Source organism: Oncorhynchus nerka, linkage group LG6 (assembly GCF_034236695.1).
Source record: "Oncorhynchus nerka isolate Pitt River linkage group LG6, Oner_Uvic_2.0, whole genome shotgun sequence".
NCBI lineage: Eukaryota > Metazoa > Chordata > Actinopteri > Salmoniformes > Salmonidae > Oncorhynchus > Oncorhynchus nerka.
This window is the reverse complement of record NC_088401.1, coordinates 92,704,668-92,719,026: the sequence shown is the minus strand read 5'-3', so window position 1 is coordinate 92,719,026 and position 14,359 is coordinate 92,704,668. Positions and strand designations below refer to the sequence as shown.

At 39.3% G+C, this 14,359-nt stretch overlaps 1 protein-coding gene across 1 annotated transcript in view; it reads right to left on the bottom strand.

Moving 5' to 3' along the window:
• The window catches only part of LOC115126076 (endothelin receptor type B-like), a 123,772-nt gene that overhangs the window by 17,558 nt on the left and 91,855 nt on the right, over positions 1-14,359 (bottom strand). Inside the window, exons 3-5 of the mRNA XM_065020021.1 lie at positions 3,795-3,907; positions 3,481-3,685; positions 902-1,051 (exon numbers count right to left, since the gene is read on the bottom strand). Coding sequence (XP_064876093.1) covers positions 902-1,051; positions 3,481-3,685; positions 3,795-3,907 — 468 coding nt within the window. The remainder of the gene's footprint in view (positions 1-901; positions 1,052-3,480; positions 3,686-3,794; positions 3,908-14,359) is intronic.

Below are 14,359 nucleotides of genomic sequence, written 5' to 3'. Positions count from 1 at the left end.
CAGTGCAGTAATATCTAACTAAATGCTTGTGTTCCTAGCTCCAACAGTGCAGTAATATCTAATAATTCACAACAATACACACAAATCTAAATGTAGAACAATGGAATTAAGAAATATATAAATATTAGGGCGAGCAATGTGGGAGTGGCATTGACTACAGTAGAATACAGTAGAATAGAATACAATATATACATATGAGATACGTGGCTGAGCTGTTGTTGCTCCTAGAGGTTTCCACTTCACAATAACAGCACTAACAGTTGACCGGGGCAGCTCTGGCAGGGCAGACATTTGACAAACTGACTTGTTGGAAAAGTGGCTTCCTATGACGGTGCCACGTTGAAAGTCAACATGGTCAATGTTTGTCTATGGAGATTGCATGGCTGTGTGCTCCATTTTATACATCAGTCATCAACGGCTATGGCTGAATAAGCCAAATCCACTCATTTGAAGAGGTGTCCACATACTTTTATATATGTTATCTGTTTGACAGGACATACTTCAAACTGACATATAGATGAATACTGTAGGGCTGGGGTTGTGTTTAATAGTCCATCTGTGTTAAGGAATCTGATGCTCGTTGGAATACAGACTGAAGGACAGGTTAAACACACACACAGACAGGTTAAACACACAGACAGACAGAAACATGGGTTATATAGCCAGACAGGTTATACAGAAGGACAGACAGACAGACAGATCAGACAGGTCGGACAGAGAGACAGCCAGACAGACAGACAGACAGACAGACAGGTCAGACAGACAGGTCGGACAGAGAGACAGACAGACAGACAGACAGACAGACAGACAGACAGGTCAGACAGACAGACAGACAGGTCAGACAGACAGACAGACAGGTTAGACAGACAGGTCGGACAGAAAGACAGACAGACAGACAGACCTGTTTCATGTGGTCGTTGAGAGCGATCCTCATGCCTTTCTTCCTGCTCAACATCTCCCAGGACATCAGGGTGTAGAAGACGCCGGTGCAGGCCAGAGGAAGACAGAAATAAAACCCTAGCAACCACCAGTCCTTCACATCCTGGTAGAACTGAGAACACACATATCATGGTTACAACACTGGCACAAGTCTGCTGCTTTCAGCAGTCATATATTGGGGCAATGTCATGGTAGAACAGAGGGTGATATATTGGGGTAATGTCAGGGTAGAACAGGGTGATATATTGGTGTAACCTCATGGTAGAACAGAGGGTGATATATTGGGGTAATGTGATGGTAGAACAGGGTGACATATTGGGGTAATGTCAGGGTAGAACAGAGGGTGATATATTGGGGTAATGTCAGGGTAGAACAGGGTGATATATTGGTGTAACCTCATGGTAGAACAGAGGGTGATATATTGGGGTAATGTGATGGTAGAACAGGGTGACATATTGGGGTAATGTCAGGGTAGAACAGAGGGTGATATATTGGGGTAATGTCAGGGTAGAACAGGGTGATATATTGGTGTAACCTCATGGTAGAACAGAGGGTGATATATTGGGGTAATGTGATGGTAGAACAGGGTGGTATATTGGGGTAATGTCAGGGTAGAACAGAGGGTGATATATTGGGGTAATGTCAGGGTAGAACAGAGGGTGATATATTGGGGTAACCTCATGGTAGAACAGAGGGTGGTATATTGGGGTAATGTGATGGTAGAACAGGGTGACATATTGGGGTAATGTCATGGTAGAACAGGGTGATATATTGGGGTAATGTCATGGTAGAAAAGAGGGTGATATATTGGGGTAATGTCAGGGTAGAATAGAGGGTGATATATTGGGGTAATGTCATGGTAGAACAGAGGGTGATATATTGGGGTAATGTGATGGTAGAATAGGGTGATATATTGGGGTAATGTCATGGTAGAACAGGGTGATATATTGGGGTAATGTCATGGTAGAACAGGGTGATATATTGGGGTAATGTCATGGTAGAATGAGGGGTAGGGTGATATATTGGGGTAATGTGATGGTAGAACAGGGTGGTGATATATTGGGGTAATGTCATGGTAGAACAGGGTGGTATATTGGGGTAATGTCATGGTAGAACAGAGGGTGATATATTGGGGTAATGTCATGGTAGAACAGAGGGTGATATATTGGGGTAATGTCATGGTAGAACAGAGGGTGATATATTGGGGTAATGTCATAGAATAGAGGGTGATAATGTGATGGTAGAACAGGGTGGTATATTGGGGTAATGTCATGGTAGAACAGGGTGATATATTGGGGTAATGTCATGGTAGAATAGAGGGTGATATATTGGGGTAATGTCATGGTAGAACAGAGGGTGATATATTGGGGTAATGTCATGGTAGAACAGGGTGATATATTGGGGTAATGTCATGGTAGAACAGGGTGATATATTGGGGTAATGTCATGGTAGAATAGAGGGTGATATATTGGGATAATGTCAGGGTAGAACAGAGGGTGATATATTGGGGTAATGTCAGGGTAGAACAGAGGGTGATATATTGGGGTAATGTCATGGTAGAACAGAGGGTGATATATTGGGGTAATGTCAGGGTAGAATAGAGGGTGATATATTGGGGTAATGTGATGGTAGAATAGAGGGTGATATATTGGGGTAATGTCATGGAACAGAGGGTGAGAACAGGGTGATATATTGGGGTAATGTCATGGTAGAACAGGGTGGTATATTGGGGTAATGTCATGGTAGAATAGAGGGTGATATATTGGGGTAATGTGATGGTAGAACAGGGTGGTATATTGGGGTAATGTCATGGTAGAACAGGGTGGTATATTGGGGTAATGTCATGGTAGAACAGAGGGTGATATATTGGGGTAATGTCATGGTAGAACAGAGGGTGATATATTGGGGTAATGTCATGGTAGAACAGAGGGTGATATATTGGGGTAATGTCATGGTAGAACAGAGGGTGATATATTGGGGTAATGTCATGGTAGAACAGAGGGTGATATATTGGGGTAATGTCATGGTAGAACAGAGGGTGATATATTGGGGTAATGTCATGGTAGAATAGAGGGTGATATATTGGGGTAATGTCATGGTAGAATAGAGGGTGATATATTGGGGTAATGTCAGGGTAGAACAGAGGGTGATATATTGGGGTAATGTCATGGTAGAACAGGGTGACATATTGGGGTAATGTCATGGTAGAACAGGGTGATATATTGGGGTAATGTCATGGTAGAATAGAGGGTGATATATTGGGATAATGTCAGGGTAGAACAGAGGGTGATATATTGGGGTAATGTCATGGTAGAACAGAGGGTGATATATTGGGGTAATGTCATGGTAGAATAGAGGGTGATATATTGGGGTAATGTCATGGTAGAACAGGGTGGTATATTGGGGTAATGTCAGGGTAGAACAGAGGGTGATATATTGGGGTAATGTCAGGGTAGAATAGAGGGTGATATATTGGGGTAACCTCATGGTAGTCCATATATATAGGGGGGGGCAGTCAAGATACAATGTGTTTGTGTGTACCTTCATAAAAGCAGTGTTCTGTTGGGGGTGTAACAGACAGACTCGTAGCTTGCTGCCTCTGTAAGGCATCTCCATCATGTCAAAGGCCACAGCCTCAGGAACAGCCAGCAGGACAGCAACCAGCCATATGAATGTGACCTGCATAGCCTTCCACAGAGGGATCCCTATCCTCTTCACCCTACTCCATGATGTCACCGCATGGTACCTAGACACACACAGAGACATTTTCTCCACTTACTATCCATATGTGTGTGAATGTGAGGTCATCCGTGTGTGTGTGTGTGTGTTTGTGTGTGTGTGTGTTTGTTACTGACCTGTCGATGCTCAGGGCACACAGGCTGAGGACAGTGATTCCTACTGAAGCCTTCTGGATAAATGGCATCAACTTGCATACATGAACCCCAAACGGCCAGTCCTCTGCTATCAGCTAGAGAGGAGAGAAGAGCAAGAGAGAGAGGAGAGGAGAGAGAGAAGGAGAAGGAGGGGAGGAGAGGAAATGGAGAGAAAAGGAGCAGAGAGCATGTGAGAGAAGAGGAGGTGAAAGACGGGAAGAGATCAGTTAGAAGCTTATTTTTCACATTTTAATTTGTCTCTATATGAGGATCAGTCCAGGACTCTGTCTCTGTCTCTATATGAGGGTCAGTCCAGGACTCTGTCTCTGTCTCTATATGAGGGTCAGTCCAGGACTCTGTCTCTATATGAGGGTCAGTCCAGGACTCTGTCTCTATCTGAGGGTCAGTCCAGGACTCTGTCTCTATATGAGGGTCAGTCCAGGACTCTGTCTCTGTCTCAATATGAGGGTCAGTCCAGGACTCTGTCTCTATCTGAGGGTCAGTCCAGGACTCTGTCTCTATATGAGGGTCAGTCCAGGACTCTGTCTCTATATGAGGGTCAGTCCAGGACTCTGTCTCTATATGAGGGTCAGTCCAGGACTCTGTCTCTGTCTCTATATGAGGGTCAGTCCAGGACTCTGTCTCTATATGAGGGTCAGTCCAGGACTCTGTCTCTATCTGAGGGTCAGTCCAGGACTCTGTCTCTATATGAGGGTCAGTCCAGGACTCTGTCTCTATATGAGGGTCAGTCCAGGACTCTGTCTCTATATGAGGGTCAGTCCAGGACTCTGTCTCTATAAGAGGGTCAGTCCAGGACTCTGTCTCTATATGAGGGTCAGTCCAGGACTCTGTCTCTATATGAGGGTCAGTCCAGGACTCTGTCTCTGTCTCAATATGAGGGTCAGTCCAGGACTCTGTCTCTGTCTCTATCTGAGGGTCAGTCCAGGACTCTGTCTCTATATGAGGGTCAGTCCAGGACTCTGTCTCTGTCTCTCCATCTGTCTCTGTCTCTATCTGAGGGTCAGTCCAGGACTCTGTCTCTATATGAGGGTCAGTCCAGGACTCTGTCTCTGTCTCTATGTGAGGGTCAGTCCAGGACTCTGTCTCTATATGAGGGTCAGTCCAGGACTCTGTCTCTATATGAGGGTCAGTCCAGGACTCTGTCTCTGTCTGAGGGTCAGTCCAGGACTCTGTCTCTATATGAGGGTCAGTCCAGGACTCTGTCTCTATATGAGGGTCAGTCCAGGACTCTGTCTCTGTCTCTATGTGAGGGTCAGTCCAGGACTCTGTCTCTATATGAGGGTCAGTCCAGGACTCTGTCTCTATATGAGGGTCAGTCCAGGACTCTGTCTCTACATGAGGGTCAGTCCAGGACTCTGTCTCTATATGAGGGTCCGTCCAGGACTCTGTCTCTATATGAGGGTCAGTCCAGGACTCTGTCTCTATATGAGGGTCAGTCCAGGACTCTGTCTCTATCTGAGGGTCAGTCCAGGACTCTGTCTCTATATGAGGGTCAGTCCAGGACTCTGTCTCTGTCTCAATATGAGGGTCAGTCCAGGACTCTGTCTCTATCTGAGGGTCAGTCCAGGACTCTGTCTCTATATGAGGGTCAGTCCAGGACTCTGTCTCTATATGAGGGTCAGTCCAGGACTCTGTCTCTATATGAGGGTCAGTCCAGGACTCTGTCTCTGTCTCTATATGAGGGTCAGTCCAGGACTCTGTCTCTATATGAGGGTCAGTCCAGGACTCTGTCTCTATCTGAGGGTCAGTCCAGGACTCTGTCTCTATATGAGGGTCAGTCCAGGACTCTGTCTCTATATGAGGGTCAGTCCAGGACTCTGTCTCTATATGAGGGTCAGTCCAGGACTCTGTCTCTATAAGAGGGTCAGTCCAGGACTCTGTCTCTATATGAGGGTCAGTCCAGGACTCTGTCTCTATATGAGGGTCAGTCCAGGACTCTGTCTCTGTCTCAATATGAGGGTCAGTCCAGGACTCTGTCTCTGTCTCTATCTGAGGGTCAGTCCAGGACTCTGTCTCTATATGAGGGTCAGTCCAGGACTCTGTCTCTGTCTCTATGTGAGGGTCAGTCCAGGACTCTGTCTCTATATGAGGGTCAGTCCAGGACTCTGTCTCTGTCTGAGGGTCAGTCCAGGACTCTGTCTCTATATGAGGGTCAGTCCAGGACTCTGTCTCTATATGAGGGTCAGTCCAGGACTCTGTCTCTGTCTCTATGTGAGGGTCAGTCCAGGACTCTGTCTCTAGAGGGTCAGTCCAGGACTCTGTCTCTATATGAGGGTCCGTCCAGGACTCTGTCTCTATATGAGGGTCAGTCCAGGACTCTGTCTCTATATGAGGGTCAGTCCAGGACTCTGTCTCTATAAGAGGGTCAGTCCAGGACTCTGTCTCTATATGAGGGTCAGTCCAGGACTCTGTCTCTATAAGAGGGTCAGTCCAGGACTCTGTCTCTATATGAGGGTCAGTCCAGGACTCTGTCTCTATATGAGGGTCAGTCCAGGACTCTGTCTCTGTCTCTATATGAGGGTCAGTCCAGGACTCTGTCTCTATATGAGGGTCAGTGCAGGACTCTGTCTCTATCTGAGGGTCAGTCCAGGACTCTGTCTCTATATGAGGGTCAGTCCAGGACTCTATCTCTATATGAGGGTCAGTCCAGGACTCTGTCTCTATATGAGGGTCAGTCCAGGACTCTGTCTCTATATGAGGGTCAGTTCAGGACTCTGTCTCTGTCTCTATGTGAGGGTCAGTCCAGGACTCTGTCTCTATATGAGGGTCAGTCCAGGACTCTGTCTCTATATGAGGGTCAGTCCAGGACTCTGTCTCTATATGAGTGTCAGTCCAGGACTCTGCCTCTATGTGAGGGTCAGTCCAGGACTCTGTCTCTATATGAGGGTCAGTCCAGGACTCTGTCTCTATCTGAGGGTCAGTCCAGGACTCTGTCTCTATATGAGGGTCAGTCCAGGACTCTGTCTCTATATGAGGGTCAGTCCAGGACTCTGTCTCTATCTGAGGGTCAGTCCAGGACTCTGTCTCTATATGAGGGTCAGTCCAGGTCTCTGTCTCTATATGAGGGTCAGTCCAGGACTCTGTCTCTATATGAGGGTCAGTCCAGGACTCTGTCTCTATATGAGGGTCAGTCCAGGACTCTGTCTCTATATGAGGGTCAGTCCAGGACTCTGCCTCTATGTGAGGGTCAGTCCAGGACTCTGTCTCTATATGAGGGTCAGTCCAGGACTCTGTCTCTATCTGAGGGTCAGTCCAGGACTCTGTCTCTATGTGAGGGTCAGTCCAGGACTCTGTCTCTATATGAGGGTCAGTCCAGGACTCTGTCTCTATCTGAGGGTCAGTCCAGGACTCTGTCTCTATATGAGGGTCAGTCCAGGTCTCTGTCTCTATATGAGGGTCAGTCCAGGACTCTGTCTCTATATGAGGGTCAGTCCAGGACTCTGTCTCTGTCTCTATATGAGGGTCAGTCCAGGACTCTGTCTCTATATGAGGGTCAGTCCAGGACTCTGTCTCTATATGAGGGTCAGCCCAAGTCTCCTCTCTCATTCCTCTCCTGTTATGACAGGGGATCTAGCCAACATCATCATATCTCTGTTATTCAGAGGATCCTCCCTGTCCTCCAGGTCATCTGTCAAGGGAACTGGGACTGCAGTCAGCTGTTATTAAGACGTGGCTCTAACAGGACTGATGAACTCTGACAGGTCATTAGTGTAATATAGATGCCCTGGTTTTGACTCCATTTACAGTCCACTGTGCGTTAGAGCGTCTTTATGAGCGTGTCCCTAAAGGCATTAGAGTGTTGTTATCAATCCTCCACGGAGATGATTACATTCACTCCTCGTATTTCTCTCTATGAATCTGAGGTTAGCAGGGACAGAGACTGACAGAGGGAGGAATCTGAGGTTTACAGGGACAGAGACTAACAGAGGGAGGAATCTGAGGTTTACAGGTACAGAGACTAACATGGGGTGGTTAGAAAAAATGGTTTGAAGTTGTAAATGTGATTTGGTTCATTACATGTGGCTGAATTTAGCCCACAGCATGCCTAAATAAACACAGCTACAGCTGTAGACTACTGTAACTGTTGACTACAATAACTGTTGTTGACTACTATAACTGTTGACTACTGTAACTGTTGACTACTGTAACTATTAACTACTATAACTGTTGACTACTGTAAATGTTGACTATTATAACTGTTGACTACTGTAACTGTTGACTACTATAACTGTTGACTATTATAACTGTTGACTACTGTAACTGTTGACTACTATAACTGTTGACTACTGTAACTGTTGACTATTATAAATGTTGACTATTATAACTGTTGACTACTGTAACTGTTGACTATTATAAATGTTGGCTATTATAACTGTTGACTACTATAACTGTTGACTATTATAACTGTTGACTACTGTAACTGTTGACTACTATAACTGTTGACTACTATAACTGTTGACTATTATAACTGTTGACTACTATAACTGTTGAATACTATAACTGTTGACTACTATAACTGTTGACTACTGTAACTGTTGACTACTGTAACTGTTGACTACTATAACTGTTGACTACTGTAACTGTTGACTACTATAACTGTTGACTATTATAACTGTTGACTACTGTAACTGTTGACTACTATAACTGTTGACTACTGTAACTGTTGACTACTATAACTGTTGACTACTGTAACTGTTGACTATTATAAATGTTGGCTATTATAACTGTTGACTACTGTAACTGTTGACTATTATAACTGTTGACTACTGTAACTGTTGACTACTATAACTGTTGACTACTATAACTGTTGACTATTATAACTGTTGACTACTATAACTGTTGACTACTGTAACTGTTGACTATTATAACTGTTGACTACTGTAACTGTTGACTACTGTAACTGTTGACTATTATAACTGTTGACTATTATAAATGTTGGCTATTATAACTGTTGACTACTATAACTGTTGACTACTGTAACTGTTGACTACTGTAACTGTTGACTACTGTAAATGTTGACTACTGTAACTGTTGACTATTATAAATGTTGGCTATTATAACTGTTGACTACTGTAACTGTTGACTACTAACTGTTGACTACTGTAACTATGAACTACTATAACTGTTGACTACTATAACTGTTGACTACTATAACTGTTGACTACTATAACTGTTGACTACTGTAACTGTTGACTACTATAACTGTTGACTACTGTAACTGTTGACTACTGTAACTGTTGACTACTGTAAATGTTGACTACTGTAACGGTTGACTATTATAAATGTTGGCTATTATAACTGTTGACTACTGTAACTGTTGACTACTAACTGTTGACTACTGTAACTGTTGACTAATATAACTGTTGACTACTATAACTGTTGACTACTGTAACTGTTGACTACTGTAACTGTTGACTACTATAACTGTTGACTACTGTAACTGTTGACTACTATAACTGTTGACTACTATAACTGTTGACTACTGTAACTATTAACTACTATAACTGTTGACTACTATAACTGTTGACTACTGTAACTGTTGACTAATATAACTGTTGACTACTGTAACTGTTGACTACTGTAACTGTTAACTACTGTAACTGTTGACTACTATAACTGTTCACTACTGTAACTATTAACTAGTATAACTGTTGACTACTATAACTGTTGACTACTGTAACTGTTGACTAATATAACTGTTGACTACTGTAACTATTAACTATTATAACTGTTGACTACTATAACTGTTGACTACTGTAACTGTTGACTACTGTAACTGTTGACTACTATAACTGTTGACTACTGTAACTATTAACTAGTATAACTGTTGACTACTATAACTGTTGAACTACTATAACTGTTGATAACTGTTGACTACTAACTGTTGAACTGTTAACTATTATAACTGTTGACTACTATAACTATTAACTATTATAACTGTTGACTACTATAACTGTTAACTATTATAACTGTTAACTATTATAACTGTTAACTATTATAACTGTTGACTATTATAACTGTTAACTACTGTAACTGTTGACTACTATAACTGTTGACTACTGTAACTATTAACTATTATAACTGTTGACTACTGTAACTGTTGACAACTGTAACTATTAACTATTATAACTGTTGACTACTATAACTGTTGACTACTGTAACTGTTGACTATTATAACTGTTGACTACTGTAACTGTTGACTACTGTAACTGTTGACAACTGTAACTATTAACTATTATAACTGTTGACTACTATAACTGTTGACTACTGTAACTGTTGACTAATATAACTGTTGACTACTGTAACTGTTGACTACTGTAACTGTTGACTACTGTAACTGTTGACTACTGTAACTATTAACTATTATAACTGTTGACTACTATAACTGTTGACTACTGTAACTGTTGACTAATATAACTGTTGACTACTGTAACTGTTGACTACTGTAACTATTAACTACTATAACTGTTGACTACTATAACTGTTGACTACTATAACTGTTGACTACAATAACTGTTGACTACTGTAACTGTTGACTATTATAACTGTTGACTACTATAACTGTTGACTACTGTAACTATTAACTATTATAACTGTTGACTACTATAACTGTTGACTACTGTAACTGTTGACTAATATAACTGTTGACTACTGTAACTGTTGACTACTGTAACTGTTAACTACTGTAACTGTTGACTACTATAACTGTTCACTACTGTAACTATTAACTAGTATAACTGTTGACTACTATAACTGTTGACTACTGTAACTGTTGACTAATATAACTGTTGACTACTGTAACTATTAACTATTATAACTGTTGACTACTATAACTGTTGACTACTGTAACTGTTGACTACTATAACTGTTCACTACTGTAACTATTAACTAGTATAACTGTTGACTACTATAACTGTTGACTACTGTAACTGTTGACTACTATAACTGTTGACTACTGTAACTATTAACTATTATAACTGTTGACTACTATAACTGTTGACTACTGTAACTGTTGACTACTGTAACTGTTGACTACTATAACTGTTGACTACTGTAACTATTAACTATTATAACTGTTGACTACTATAACTGTTGACTACTGTAACTATTAACTATTATAACTGTTAACTACTATAACTGTTGACTACTGTAACTGTTGACTACTATAACTGTTAACTATTATAACTGTTGACTACTATAACTATTAACTATTATAACTGTTGACTACTATAACTGTTAACTATTATAACTGTTAACTATTATAACTGTTAACTATTATAACTGTTGACTACTATAACTGTTGACTACTGTAACTGTTGACTACTATAACTGTTGACTACTGTAACTATTAACTATTATAACTGTTGACTACTATAACTGTTGACTACTGTAACTATTAACTACTATAACTGTTGACTACTATAACTGTTGACTACTATAACTGTTGACTATTATAACTGTTGACTACTGTAACTGTTGACTACTGTAACTAACTGTAACTATTAACTATTATAACTGTTGACTACTATAACTGTTGACTACTGTAACTGTTGACTAATATAACTGTTGACTACTGTAACTGTTGACTACTGTAACTGTTGACTACTGTAACTGTTGACTACTGTAACTGTAACTGTTGACTACTATAACTGTTGACTACTGTAACTGTTGACTAATATAACTGTTGACTACTATAACTGTTGACTACTGTAACTATTAACTACTATAACTGTTGACTACTATAACTGTTGACTACTGTAACTGTTGACTAATATAACTGTTGACTACTGTAACTGTTGACTACTGTAACTGTTAACTACTGTAACTGTTGACTACTATAACTGTTCACTACTGTAACTATTAACTAGTATAACTGTTGACTACTATAACTGTTGACTACTGTAACTGTTGACTAATATAACTGTTGACTACTGTAACTATTAACTATTATAACTGTTGACTACTATAACTGTTGACTACTGTAACTGTTGACTACTGTAACTGTTGACTACTATAACTGTTCACTACTGTAACTATTAACTAGTATAACTGTTGACTACTATAACTGTTGACTACTGTAACTGTTGACTAATATAACTGTTGACTACTGTAACTATTAACTATTATAACTGTTGACTACTATAACTGTTGACTACTGTAACTGTTGACTACTGTAACTGTTGACTACTATAACTGTTGACTACTGTAACTATTAACTATTATAACTGTTGAACTACTATAACTGTTGACTACTGTAACTATTAACTATTATAACTGTTAACTACTATAACTGTTGACTACTGTAACTGTTGACTACTATAACTGTTAACTATTATAACTGTTGACTACTATAACTATTAACTATTATAACTGTTGACTACTATAACTGTTAACTATTATAACTGTTAACTATTATAACTGTTAACTATTATAACTGTTGACTATTATAACTGTTAACTACTGTAACTGTTGACTACTATAACTGTTGACTACTGTAACTATTAACTATTATAACTGTTGACTACTGTAACTGTTGACAACTGTAACTATTAACTATTATAACTGTTGACTACTATAACTGTTGACTACTGTAACTGTTGACTATTATAACTGTTGACTACTGTAACTGTTGACTACTGTAACTGTTGACAACTGTAACTATTAACTATTATAACTGTTGACTACTATAACTGTTGACTACTGTAACTGTTGACTAATATAACTGTTGACTACTGTAACTGTTGACTACTGTAACTGTTGACTACTGTAACTGTTGACTACTGTAACTATTAACTATTATAACTGTTGACTACTATAACTGTTGACTACTGTAACTGTTGACTAATATAACTGTTGACTACTATAACTGTTGACTACTGTAACTATTAACTACTATAACTGTTGACTACTATAACTGTTGACTACTGTAACTGTTGACTAATATAACTGTTGACTACTGTAACTGTTGACTACTGTAACTGTTAACTACTGTAACTGTTGACTACTATAACTGTTCACTACTGTAACTATTAACTAGTATAACTGTTGACTACTATAACTGTTGACTACTGTAACTGTTGACTAATATAACTGTTGACTACTGTAACTATTAACTATTATAACTGTTGACTACTATAACTGTTGACTACTGTAACTGTTGACTACTGTAACTGTTGACTACTATAACTGTTCACTACTGTAACTATTAACTAGTATAACTGTTGACTACTATAACTGTTGACTACTGTAACTGTTGACTAATATAACTGTTGACTACTGTAACTATTAACTATTATAACTGTTGACTACTATAACTGTTGACTACTGTAACTGTTGACTACTGTAACTGTTGACTACTATAACTGTTGACTACTGTAACTATTAACTATTATAACTGTTGACTACTATAACTGTTGACTACTGTAACTATTAACTATTATAACTGTTAACTACTATAACTGTTGACTACTGTAACTGTTGACTACTATAACTGTTAACTATTATAACTGTTGACTACTATAACTATTAACTATTATAACTGTTGACTACTATAACTGTTAACTATTATAACTGTTAACTATTATAACTGTTAACTATTATAACTGTTGACTATTATAACTGTTAACTACTGTAACTGTTGACTACTATAACTGTTGACTACTGTAACTATTAACTATTATAACTGTTGACTACTGTAACTGTTGACAACTGTAACTATTAACTATTATAACTGTTGACTACTATAACTGTTGACTACTGTAACTGTTGACTATTATAACTGTTGACTACTGTAACTGTTGACTACTGTAACTGTTGACAACTGTAACTATTAACTATTATAACTGTTGACTACTATAACTGTTGACTACTGTAACTGTTGACTAATATAACTGTTGACTACTGTAACTGTTGACTACTGTAACTGTTGACTACTGTAACTGTTGACTACTGTAACTATTAACTATTATAACTGTTGACTACTATAACTGTTGACTACTGTAACTGTTGACTAATATAACTGTTGACTACTGTAACTGTTGACTACTGTAACTATTAACTAGTATAACTGTTGACTACTGTAACTGTTGACTATTATAACTGTTGACTACAATAACTGTTGACTACTGTAACTGTTGACTATTATAACTGTTGACTACTATAACTGTTGACTACTGTAACTATTAACTAGTATAACTGTTGACTACTATAACTGTTGACTACTGTAACTGTTGACTAATATAACTGTTGACTACTGTAACTATTAACTATTATAACTGTTAACTACTGTAACTGTTGACTACTATAACTGTTGACTACTGTAACTATTAACTATTATAACTGTTGACTACTATAACTGTTGACTACTGTAACTATTAACTATTATAACTGTTAACTACTATAACTGTTGACTACTGTAACTGTTGACTACTATAACTGTTGACTACTATAACTGTTAACTACTATAACTGTTGACTATTATAACTGTTGACTACTGTAACTGTTGACTACTGTAACTGTTGACTACT